The following is a 12,858-nucleotide window of genomic DNA, read 5'->3' on the forward strand; positions in this document are numbered from 1 at the left end:
TTCTTCTGCAAGGGGCCCATTTTTTCCCTAGTCTTGCTTTTATCATCAGTGTACCATGGAAGCTTTTCTTGTTGCCCTTGATGTCTCTGGCTTGACTAAATTCTATCAGGGCTTTAGCTTTTCTAACCTGATCTCTGGATGCCTGGACAATTTCTCTTCACAGAATTAAATAACTTGAATGAGGAAGGCTATACATATAAGTATAGAGTGTAAAACCAGCTTTTTAATTGTTGAAACGTCAATGTCTTGTGGAAGAGTCAGTATTTGGGCTTCATGTTTTATCACCTTCTGTTCCATGAGGTATTTTTTTCCTGTGAGAATTTACTAAGTGTTTAGCATTTAACTGGCCAAATAACTTTAGTTAAAGTACACCTCTTTGATTATTTCAGGGCAGGAACGACCTATAAGGTAAATGTTTTTGGGATGTTTGAAGGAGGAGAGAGCAACCCTCTGGTTGGACAAGAGATGACTACCCTTTCAGATACTACTACGGAGCCATTTTTATCTAGAGGTAAACATGACTGAGTTGAAGAAAAGGCAGTCTTGTATTTTGGATAAAAAAAAGATCAAAATTTTACTACATTTCCTTTTTTTTTTCCTAATGCACATACATGTTTACAGGATTCATTGTATTCCCTTCCCTGATGGCATAATCCCTGGTCTGAAATGACCACAAAGCATGCCCCAGTTCACAGTTCTAGTCCTCTGCACCCTTCAGACCATCTTACAAAGATGATAACACAGGCAACCTGTGTTTTGCTGATTATTCAAAGCCATCTGCATTGCATTTTCAAGCCATCCACATCTGTGTTAAATCACATAAGGTCAAATTCTTGAACAGAGATCATGGCTCATCTACGGGGGTCTTCACAGGAGTATAACAAGGAATTTTAAGCAGATTGTTGGCCTTTTTCTTGTCCATATATGGTGATTTTTCCTTTTGAGACTAAGATGATATAAAGAACAAAGATCTGATTGTTGGGGATGTCCCAGTTTAATGTATGTTATTTAAGTTTATATTCAGCATAAGCATTGTTTAGTCTTTTGGGCTTTTTTTTTCCTGTAGTAGGAGGAGACTTTCACAAAGGTAGTTGCAGAGTGCTCTCCAGTATCCCTTTGGGAGTTTCTTACTGTGTAGCTAGTAAACCTTTCTTTCAAGGTTTCTGTGAACGCTGTGATATTATCTCCCTTTGGTGTGGTTAATAGGCCTCTGCATGTTAGTATCTGTGCTCACCATACTCTCAGTTATACCACCTGAAGAAAGTTTCTGGGTTCAGTTCTTCATGGAAAGCATAAAAAACAGGTCTGCTTCTGAATAAACAAGTATACATGGATAAGTAAAGCCCTTTCTCCTCTGCTGTTTCAATGCTTGTGTAATTTGTGTAACCATCAGAGAGAATTTGGTGAGGAGAAAGAACCTAACTGCAAAGTCCTTTCAGAGATAAATAAAGAAAAAAGGGTTTCTGACATCTGATTATATTGATTTTGCTTAGCCCACACTGGGCTGTGTAAAAAATACTCATCTTGTATTTAAATTTATTGAAACATTTTTAGAAACTCCTTAGATAATTTGTGTCCCTCTCTGTCTAATACTAGAGGGTAGAACTGAAAAAAACCAAAACCCTAAAGCAGGCCATCAGTGACATTCGACTAAAGCTTTAATAAGTCTGGCAACAAAAATTTGCACTGAGAGTGCTTTGTTATTTTTCATTATAGCAGCTGTCATTTCTGTCTTCAGTGTTATACTCTTTAAGTTAATTAGTTTTATTAATGCATGGATTTGAGTCATGGTTAATGTGAAAAATGAATTTGTATCTTGGACTGTAAATGTAGTAGTAGTAAATAATTTATTAATGGGGGAAAAAAATCACACTAGATCTGGCACATTTGATAGAATTTTCCATGTGGGGTACTATAGTATATTAGAAGAAACATAAAAGTCAAAATAGATTAACTTTTATATTGTATATAAAGTTAACTTTAACTTCCATATTAAAGTTATGCATGCAATTTTTTGAACTAACATGGTTTGACTTAAACCCTACTCCCAGCTGATTTTATTGTCCTGACTAAAGATTAGATCTATATTTTCTGTGCAGAAGAGGATCATGCTTTTAACCCCCAGGTACATGGAATAGTTATATTCATGAGTCTACAGTGTTGGATCAATTCTGTGGAACATATATGAAATCACAATGTCTTTCAACTGTGATGAGTGTGGATGATTTTTCTCAATGGGATTTCTTCCATATAAAGACCAGAAGCTCTGATGGCAGGAAGCCAGAAAATTTGCAGCTGGTAACAAAATCTACAGGAGAAAGAGAAAGGATTTTGGCTTTTTTTTTTAATTCTTCTTTTTTCCTTTTATTTTTTTTTTTGCAAATGGCAAATTTTGTGGATAAAATTATTGTGTCTTTCTGTTTTGTATAAATATTTTGTGATTTTCCTTGTGATGGAAACAATATGATGCATATTTTATTTTGTAATTTGTAAACTGAAAATATGTGAAATAACTTTTTACCTTTTTAGAACATTGCAGCTTTATATGAATGTTTGTTCTTGTTCCCTCTGTATCTCTTGACCTGTGTTTATGCTTGTGTGTCTTCTCTGGATTGTGCTCTTTCTTTTCTGTACATGCAAACTTCTACACCACATGTATTATTATGCCTTTTTCCCTTGAAAATTGAGGAATGTTATTTCTTTGAAAGTGATTGCAATATACACTGTTAATTCCACTGTTACGTGATTGAAAATTAATCAGTAGTTTAGCTATATTTGACAGACTAAAATACCATAAAATTGTATAATCTAGTAGTGCTTACTGCCATATCAGTGGTTCGTTTAGCAGTCTTGTACAAAACTTCTGAAATCAAGTTATCAGCCATCTTTAAAGACCAAAACAGACAATGACATGACAATAGAGAGCGCTGGCCTTGACATTTGCAAAGGCTTATTTTTAAAAGGAAACATACATGAAGGAATTTAGACAGCTTTTGCCGTGGAACCACTGACTAGTGTGAATAATGCTCTCAAATAGGTCATACTTGATGGAGTGCCAGTGAATAAAACTAGAGCTATTTTGGAAGCTAACTCACGACATATGTCATCTAAAAGGATGGGGAAAGAAAGCCATCATGCTAAGGCTATATTTTTCTGGTTGACACGGCAGGTTTAGAGTGTAGAACCAGAGCAGAAGCCGATATTGTGCTGCTGGTGGATGGCTCGTGGAGTATTGGGCGGCCAAATTTTAAAACCATCAGGAACTTCATTGCCCGTATTGTTGAAGTTTTTGATATTGGCCCTGACAAAGTACAGATTGGTAAGTTCTCATATGTTGGAGGGAAAATGGAGCATAACTGCTACAGAGACACATAATAACTGGGTAAATGATGGCTTTTTCCCCAGGTCTTGCACAGTATAGTGGTGATCCCAGGACAGAATGGAATCTCAATGCTTACCGAACCAAACAGTCTTTGTTAGAGGCTGTAGCCAACTTACCATACAAAGGAGGCAATACTCTAACAGGTATGTCACAGTGCCAGGATTTTAATTTAACTCCAATGAAAATGATTCTAGTAGCTGACCCTAATATTGTGCAGTGAACTCAAATGTGTCAGTGATGAAAGGGACTTAACAGTTCAGCTCAGTATGGCTGGAAGAGAACAGGTCCAGCATAGGCTATAAACTCAGGAGAAATGTGTTAGAAGAGATTATGGGTGATGAAGAACTTGTGTTGCTGTTGAGCCTATGAGATGAAGACAGGTCAGTTCCATGTCAGGGTAGAGATGAAGACAACCAGGGGCCAGAAGGAAAGGCAGTGGACATCAGGATGGTGCACAACATGCAGGTAAGAGAGCACCAAATAATATCAGTTGCTAAGAAGTCTAGATGATGGGTTGCAGGTAGATTCAAAATGCTTCTAGAAGGAAATAAATTGTGGAACTATGTTCTCAGAGTGAAGTCACTAGGATGCACTAATTTCTTTTACTGTGACTACTATATGAAAATAGTTTACAGCAATGGTTACTTTCTTTGTGTCGTACTAGGAATGGCCTTGGATTTCATCTTAAGAAACAACTTCAGACCAGCTGCTGGCTTAAGGCCCAGAGCTCGCAAAATTGGTGTTCTCATCACTGATGGCAAATCACAAGATGACGTAGTCACCCCTTCAAGAAAACTCAGAGATGAGGGAGTGGAACTGTATGCTATAGGTAAGTACCCTGTGAAGGCATGGCCTGCAGCAACCCCTTCCTGCTCATCTGCTAAATGCGCAGAGAAGGGGCCACATACATAATTACATAAAAGGTTATTCAAAGAATGTGTTTAGGGACTTAATTACTTGTAACTGTGCTTCATGGCCATAATTTCTGACATAATTTTGCTTTCTTCTTCTCTTGTAAGGTATTAAAAATGCAGATGAGAACGAATTGAAGCAGATTGCAACGGATCCAGATGACATCCATGCTTACAATGTTGCAGATTTCTCCTTCCTGGCTAACATTGTTGATAATGTAACCACAAATCTGTGTAACAGTGTGAAAGGTCCAGGTACATGACATTTTCAGTCTATTTCATTCTTTGTCCATTTACGTGCTTGCCCTGCGGATTCCTTTTTATTACTTATTGGAACACAGTGTTAGCTGTGGGCTGTTTTTTCAGCTGCTGGTGTGAGGAAGTTGTGCAGACCACCTGGACTACCCTGCAGGGCTTCTCTTCCTTTCCTTCCAACAGTGACTGTGTTATAACTAACACAGCATGACATTGCTGGATGTGCCTTCTTTTTCTCCCCAGAATTGTGAAGTATCTTTCTTAGTGTGTCAGCTTTTTATTCATTGTGGCATGGTTTGTGATGATTATCATCCAATAAAGAAAATTTCAGCAGCCCTGCTCTTTTCAAGTAATTATGTCTGATAGCACAAAAGCAAAGCTGAGCATGGAAAAAGCAGTAATGTTATCTGATGGTAACATTTTTAAAGTACTAGGAATAGTTTTATTTTGAGAAGCTAGATTACTAAAATAATAGTAAAGGTATTATTATCTGATGGTTCCTCAGTGAAACACTGAATAGGAATTACAGGGAGCTTGTTTAGTCTTGAGTGTGTTAAGGTGCGATATCTCTTCATGCAGTAGTTTTAAGAATCCTGAGGAAAAAGAAATATAAGCAATTACATGAAGTGTTTTTTTCCTTTCTGATAAGATAAATGAATATCTTTTTTATTTGCTTCCTTCTTGCAGGTGATTTGCCACCTCCTTCAAATTTAGTTATTTCAGAAGTGACACCTCGCTCTTTCAGACTGAGATGGAGCCCACCTCCTGAGAGTGTTGATAGATACAGAGTAGAATATTATCCTACCTCTGGAGGTAGCCCTAAACAGGTTAGTATTCTATGGTCATCTTTGACATTGTCCAGTATAACCTTGGATTTCCACATCATGATAATATTTTTCTGAATTTGTCCTGAGTAGGATATAACAACAAACAGTAACTTAAAAATACTCCTAAGGTCAAGAATATAATGCTTTGGTAAATGATACACAAAATTACAAAAAATGGGAGCATATATAGTACTCTGGTATTTTTAATATCAGGAATCCAGAAGTAAAATATATTTCCTATAACTCCTTTATTTTCATATTCCACTGTCAGATATTAGTTGAAATATGTCTGTACCAGAAATTTTCTGACTATACTCATGGGTAGGTCTCCTGTCCTTTTAATGCATTTTCCTCTTTGTAGAAAACAAGACACTGGTGGATACAGGTTGCAAGAAGTGTTTTAGATTAACACTATTAAGTGCTTAGGTTAACACTATATAGCTCCAAACTGTTTATTGGATAGGATAAAATTTATCTTGTGGTTATTACTTCTCTACACAGGGAGTCAGTGGCTGGCAACTCTTGGTTCTAGGAAATCTGAATTGCTCAGTACTCTCTTTAACCAAACTGAATAATATTTAGGAAAGTGAAGTGTTTAGAAGAATGTGGGCAGATGTCTCTGCGTACCTAGCTCTGAACTTCCCATCTCCAATTTTGGCTTTTAAGTCTTAGCTCATACTTGGCTCATGGACAGTTCAAGATTTGGCCTTTGATTAAAGTTTGAGCTGTCATTCCAGTGCACACTGACTTCACAATTTGACTACTTCCTGGCATTTCTGTTCTGCAAGGTGTTGCCAATTCCTTGTGCTGTAACCATTTGGGTTATCCTGGATTTTGAAATTTTTTCCTAAGTGACTCTTTTTCTTCTGGTCCTTTCTTTAAGTTTTTAGTGATATAGAAGTATAAACTATGCGTGAGCAGATCCAGCCCAATTTGAAACAATATCTGAGATTTCACTACAGCTTGCTTTGCAAAAATATTGCTATATTGTCAGATAAAATGTATACAAAATTAGGACCAGACTTGTCTCCTTGTCATTGATTTCTGCAGTTTCACAAGGAATGATTGCTTTTCTTAGAGATAAGGTTACAAACATATTTGTCTTACAGTGATTAACATTACTTCTCTTACAGTTTTATGTAAGTAGGATGGAAAGAACAACAGTTCTGAAAGATCTGCAACCTGAAACAGAATATGTGGTTAATGTGTTTTCTGTGGTAGAAGATGAAAGCAGTGAACCTCTGATCGGCAGGGAAACAACTTGTAAGTTTGAAATGGGTCTGGAATAATATGTTAACAGTCAGTTTGGCTCCTGTGGAACTCTCCAGTAGAACTTTTAGCACTGTGGATTTTCTTCTTAGCAGAAGTAAAATATTTAATTTGAATTACCAAATTGTATTGTGTTACTGAGGTTGTTCAGACCTTGTTGTCTGCAAGAATTTAGCAAAGTGAAACTGCAATGTGGCAGAAAATATTTGTCCCAGATTCTTTCTAGGCTTATAAAGCATGGCTGTACAAAACTAGAACAACAGACATGAATTACAAGACAGAGTTCATAAATTCCTGAAATTTGATTGTAAACAAATGTGTACTCCTTCATTTCTTTTGCTAGGTAATTAATTCCTGCTACTACCAGACAGAATTATTTCTCATTAGAAAAACCTAATTCAACACATTTATGCCACTTCTATACTTGGTTATGTTTCTCCTATGAGCTGTCTACATGATTGATTTCAGGTGTATTTATGTTGTATGCAACATAGGGTGACATAGGGTGACTCTTCTGCCCCTTTAATAATATTAAATGTTTGCTTCATTAAATTCATTAAAAATGAATTATTTATCTTGTATTAGGCTTGTCAAAAATCCTTAAAATGTGTGTATAATTTTTATAAAACCTGTGTTACTTTTTGATACGGTTTCATTGAAATTTTTCATTTATTTAATAATTTGAGAAATATAGAAAACAAAAAGAAAGGTAAAGAACCCTTTTTGTACAGATCCCAAGCCAGTCATGTTGTTTCATATTAGAATTTTCAAGTGAGTTAATGTTGCTTGTGACAAGATTAAAATGTTCCATTGCAGATTTGTACGAATTTTAGCTGTGTATGTAGAAAATCTGTGGCCACATTCAAATTGGTATGGTCATTACCTCATTCTTAAACTAAGAATTTAAATACCACTGTTTGCAGATCATCTCTCTACTACCTATAATATGCCCTAATACCCATGTGCAATATTCCCACTGGTATGACCTGTGCTATAAAATATTTAGAGGCTGAAAAAAATAATATGTATTTTTTATTTGACAGTGCCAATCTCTTCAGTTAGAAACTTGAATGTTTATGACATTGGTTCAACTTACATGCGAGTGAGATGGGAACCTCTCAATGGAGCTACTGGTTATTTGTTAACATATGAACCTGTGAACGCTACTGTCCCAGCCACAGAGAAAGAGGTAAGAGAATTTGTCTTTGCTACCTGTACTCTACCAAAAATAAATCAAGAAAAACTGTTAGGCCATCATAATAGTCAAAAGAGTTGCATGTACTTCTTGAAGTGCAGTGAACTTACTGGGACATTATATACAATGACATCAGTCAGGAAGCTGTAAATATACTGTGTATCTCACAAACAAAATTCCCTTGATGTTAAATCATTGCTTGCTTTTCTGCCATTGCTTTCTTCAGTTTTTAAACATGGTGTGTTATTTTTCATCTGCAGATGCGTGTGGGACCGTCAGTGAATGAGGTGCAGCTGGTAGATCTCATCCCCAACACCGAGTACACTTTAACAGCTTACGTATTGTTTGGTGATATGAAGAGTGACCCACTCACCACACAGGAAGTGACGTGTATGGATATCTTGTTTTTTGCTTTATTATTGCTTCAGCAGCACCTAATTTTAATTATATTTCATGCAACAGCTTGAATTATAGAATCTGTTTCATTTAGAAGACCATCTTAACCATATTTTATGCATTTTCTAACACTCATACATTTCCCAAAGACCTCAAAGGCAATTTCAATGAGAAGGGTACAGCTACTATAAGGGGAACAATATAATTTTTAACTTGAATAATGAAGGAAATCTTGAGATCACAGTGTTTTTAAAGGGTTTCAGTTTTGCTTGTATTAACTTAGAAACCTTATTCCTGAATTCATGCATCCTCTTAAGCATAGAAAATACTAAGGAAGCATTCTATATCAAGGAAAGAAATAATCTAAAAATGGCTTTCTTTTTTTTATACCCTTTCTTAAACATTTTCTCTTGGCAGAGGAATGCTTCTGGTGTAGATGCATGCAGCATGGCTACTTTTATGTCCTTAAAATTTTAAACCATTAGATGTAGAAGAAAAGTGGTTATTGCCACCAAAAGTCATGTTCTTAATCCCTGATACTTCTGGAAGTATTGCACTCATAAGTTACAAAGGTGAAACTGCCACAGTTTATAGCTATTTTGCTCATTGCTGGGAAAATAAGCTTATGAACTCTCTCATGTAATGCCCAGGACAATGAACTTGTGAAAAAGTGATTGCCTCCATTTCACTGAAAGACATGAAGAGAATTCACTTCCATCTGTGAGATTCCTGTAGCTCTGCTATGAGCAGCACTCACTTACTGTCAATATTTTTACAGTACCTTTGCCTGGACCCAGAGGTTTAAAAATTCAGGATGTTACTCACAGCACCATGAATGTTGTTTGGGATCCTGCCCCAGGAAAAGTTCGAAAATACATCCTAAGATACAAAATAGCTGATGATGCTGATGTAAAGGAGGTAAGATTTTTAAAGTACTAGGAATAGTTTTATTTTGAGAAGCTAGATTACTAAAATAATAGTAAAGGTATTATTATAACCCACTAGTGTGAGTGAAGAACATCAGTTCATACTGATTGCAGTCAGGAAAGACTTGATTTCTTGGGAAATGAATGAGCATAAGATAGATTTCTTAAGTACTCCTTTCCTCCTCCTCCTCTTCCTCCTCCAGAGAGGAAAAATCCTTTGATTGGAGAATTTTTGTGTGTTTTGGTAAATAGCATTACTATACTCTGCTTAAATATGACGCTTCTAAGATCTAATAATAGCTTACAATTAAGAGGACAGGATAGTGGAATAAAGGTATTTTAGCCCCTTTGCATACTGACAGAACATGTGTGACCATTTTTAGAGGTGTTTTTAGTTATGTACAAGCTTTCCTTAATTGTGCTGCTAGGCATAAACCAGCTTTTGGAGAATTATGTTATTTTTTTAAAGGAATTTTCCAAAAATTCCATCTGCATCCTTGTTTCTAAAGGAATAAAGCAGTGAATGATCTACAAGTATAACATGTATCTGATATAATATGTTTTGCAAAGGAATTAGTAGAGAACACTCAATATTCAGGTGTAAATTTAAGGGCAAATGGCAAAACGTAGTGCAGAATGCTTCCTTGTTTTTCAGTGCAGGAATTTCTGCCATTAGACCAAATACAAAGTAAGAAATAGAGCAATTTGCAATCCTTTAAGTCACTATTTTTATTCTTAGGTGGAACTTGACAGACTCAAAACCAGCATTACTCTCTCTGACCTCTCCTCCCAAACGCTGTACAATATAAAAGTTGTTGCAGTATATGACGAAGGGGAATCCATACCAACCAATGCTGAAGCTGTCACTCGTAAGTTTTCTTAATAATCATTCTTGTGGTTTTTTTTGCCTTATGTTTGATTTAAGTGGTGTGTGTTGCACTATCATATTGAGTTTAGGTGGAGCTCTAATCTGAGAAATACTTTATTTGCACTTGTAGCATTATTTGCAATATAATAAACTGCAGGAATCTTAGATCAGTTGTGTCTTACTGCAGTGAACACTGACACTGCAGTGTGCAGAGAGGTGAAGAGCCACTGAAGGAAAACTATTTCTGTTTAAAGACTGAAGGAGAAGAGTAGGTGTAAAATTGGTAAGAAAATATGAGGACAGAATAAAGTTTTAGCAAGTTCATGCAGGAATCTAGGCAAGTGAGTAAGAAGCCAGCCCATATACTAGAGGATAAGACAGACACAATCCTGCCTCTGATAAAAGAGAGTTTTTGCATCATGAAATGCTAAAGCAGCTTTTACTTTTAGAAAACCATAAAGGCAGCATTTGAATGACCTCAAAAAATAGAGGCAAGCAAATGAAGCTGCACAAGTTGTAAGAACTGATTTCCATCCAAGAGATGTGACAGACTGAAAGGAGAAACCAGCTATCAAGGAAGTTCTCAACCTGATCAAGGCTTAGGATTTAAGAATATAGTTAACCAGAAAAGCTACAATAGAAAAAAGTAATTTTACCTTCTCCCTGTCTCTCTATCTGGTGTCAAAAAGAAGAAAAACCCATGAATATTTTCTTTCATCTTTTCTTCTGAATTTTTCATTTGGTAGTCTGATGTATTTAAAAATGTTTATGAGATTTCCTGCTTACTGTTGCACTAGTCTTTGCTCTGTACCTGTGTTTTTGAGTGAATGTGTGTGTAAGGAAAGAAGAGGAAAGGTCTACCAAAGAAATTATTTCTAGTTTAATTCACTGGTTCTACCAATTTGCATATTTCTTCCCAGTGGCTATAATATTTTCCCTCCTTAACCTACAGTTAACCTCTGTGAATTCTTTCTAAATAAGGGATGACTTATTTGGCTTACATAAAGAATTTTAACATTTACAAGAAACTCATGCAGAAACCTGACCTGTGTCTATGTGAGTTCATATTCACTCCATATAATGCCAAAATGTTACATCCAGGGCTTCAGTTATTTTGAGTAGGCATGTGAGTTGTGACCTCTGCTGAAGTCTATTTTATCAGATGATGACCTAATGATGTGACCTTGTGAAGGATGATTTGCTTTGTGTAAGTGGACTGGGTTATACTTCAGCATTTGATTGTAGTCATTAGAAGCGTGATAACTGAGAGATTAGTTTTCTAGATAATCTTCTAAATTATTTGTCTGAGTAATTATTTTGTTTAACTGTATTTATTCTGTTGTTACATTTTGTGGAATATTTTTCTTTTTCTCATAATAGAGCCTGTGCCAGCACCAGTCAATCTCAGAATCACAGATATAACCACGAATAGTTTCAGAGGTACTTGGGATCATGGAGCTCCAGATGTCTCTCTGTATAGAATAACATGGGGGCCCTATGGAAGAGCGGAAAAACAGGAGGTAAAAATAGACAGCCACCTTATGCTTTTGTGGGCAGTCTCTCAGAGGGTGTATTTTTAAACTCAGAAATGTAATTGATAAATGGCCTATGGCTTTGAAATTCAGTGAGAAGGTGTAGGACACATACAGCCATGTCCCATGATGTTACTGAGTAAAAAGTTACTCAGTAATATCCCACTTTCTGTTTGCATGTTTCATTTGTTCATTTTGGTTTCGTTTATTTATCTTTTTCTTTTGTTTTTAATTTCTTTGCAAGACTATCTTAAATGGGGATGAGAATAGTTTGGTGTTTGAAAATTTGAATCCAGATACATTATATGATGTCTCAGTTACTGCCATCTATCCTGATGAATCAGAAAGTGATGATCTCATTGGCAGTGAACGAACATGTAAGTAAATAAAGGGATTCTGCATGTTGTTATTCATAGTTATTGAAACATAAGGCATACACATACAAGAATTCTGAAAATTCTTTCTACTTTTTTTCCTAGTACCCTTGGTACCTATCACTACACAAGGTAAGAATCTGAATTTCCAGGTACCATTTTATTGAAGGAAACTTGTAGCTCTCTTTTTTTAAACTGTGACAAATGTTGACATTAAAAAACTGAGATAATTTCATAAATGTTATTGTGTATTTGGAAGAATACTAAACACTAGATTACCACATGTTTATTGTTTTAAAAGTATTATAGTTTATGTTCCCCTGTAGTTAATACATTCTGCTCTTGATCAGGCATTCATGTAGCCCTAAAATTGAGAATGGGTGTTTGTCTCTGCTCTTTGATGAACTACATATTTATTCTTTTCTTTATTATGCTTCTCAGCCCCAAAGAGTGGCCCACGAAACCTTCAGGTGTACAATGCAACATCACACAGTTTGACTGTCAAATGGGATCCTGCCAGTGGTCGAGTGCAGAGATACAGGATCATTTACCAGCCTATCAGTGGGGATGGCCCTGAGCAGACGGTAACTAATTTTGAAGTGCTAAAATTATTCAACCTTAAATGCAACCTTCTACAAAGTAATCCAATAGAATAATTTCCTTACAAAAGACAACACTGTATATATTAATCACCTTTTATGTGAAGATTTATATTTGTAGTGAATAAGTATATACACCCACCTTTCAAATCCAAGATCCAAGTTAGAATGCTCTTTATTGAGCAGTAATAACTTAAGATGCATCCTGTTTTCTCAAAAATCACATAATCATAGACTCATTTATAATAGAAAAGATCTTTGAGTTCATAAAATCCAACTGTTTATCCAGGGATAAAACTAAAATAAAGTGTGCTGGGGGATAGG

General features: G+C 35.8%; 1 protein-coding gene across 3 annotated transcripts in view; it reads left to right on the top strand.

Annotated features, from left to right (window-relative positions):
• COL12A1 (collagen type XII alpha 1 chain) overlaps positions 1–12,858 on the top strand; it is a 100,262-nt gene that overhangs the window by 39,390 nt on the left and 48,014 nt on the right. For all 3 annotated transcript variants that reach the window (XM_015622891.3, XM_015622892.3, XM_019006140.2), the window contains exons 17-31: positions 390–511; positions 3,170–3,319; positions 3,406–3,525; positions 4,047–4,211; positions 4,402–4,548; positions 5,236–5,375; positions 6,509–6,638; positions 7,688–7,833; positions 8,100–8,229; positions 9,014–9,153; positions 9,901–10,030; positions 11,410–11,549; positions 11,806–11,938; positions 12,041–12,067; positions 12,377–12,519. In XM_015622891.3, the coding sequence (XP_015478377.1) occupies positions 390–511; positions 3,170–3,319; positions 3,406–3,525; positions 4,047–4,211; positions 4,402–4,548; positions 5,236–5,375; positions 6,509–6,638; positions 7,688–7,833; positions 8,100–8,229; positions 9,014–9,153; positions 9,901–10,030; positions 11,410–11,549; positions 11,806–11,938; positions 12,041–12,067; positions 12,377–12,519 (1,963 nt within the window). The remainder of the gene's footprint in view (positions 1–389; positions 512–3,169; positions 3,320–3,405; positions 3,526–4,046; positions 4,212–4,401; positions 4,549–5,235; positions 5,376–6,508; positions 6,639–7,687; positions 7,834–8,099; positions 8,230–9,013; positions 9,154–9,900; positions 10,031–11,409; positions 11,550–11,805; positions 11,939–12,040; positions 12,068–12,376; positions 12,520–12,858) is intronic.

Source organism: Parus major, chromosome 3 (assembly GCF_001522545.3).
Source record: "Parus major isolate Abel chromosome 3, Parus_major1.1, whole genome shotgun sequence".
In the NCBI taxonomy this organism is placed as follows: Eukaryota; Metazoa; Chordata; class Aves; order Passeriformes; family Paridae; genus Parus; species Parus major.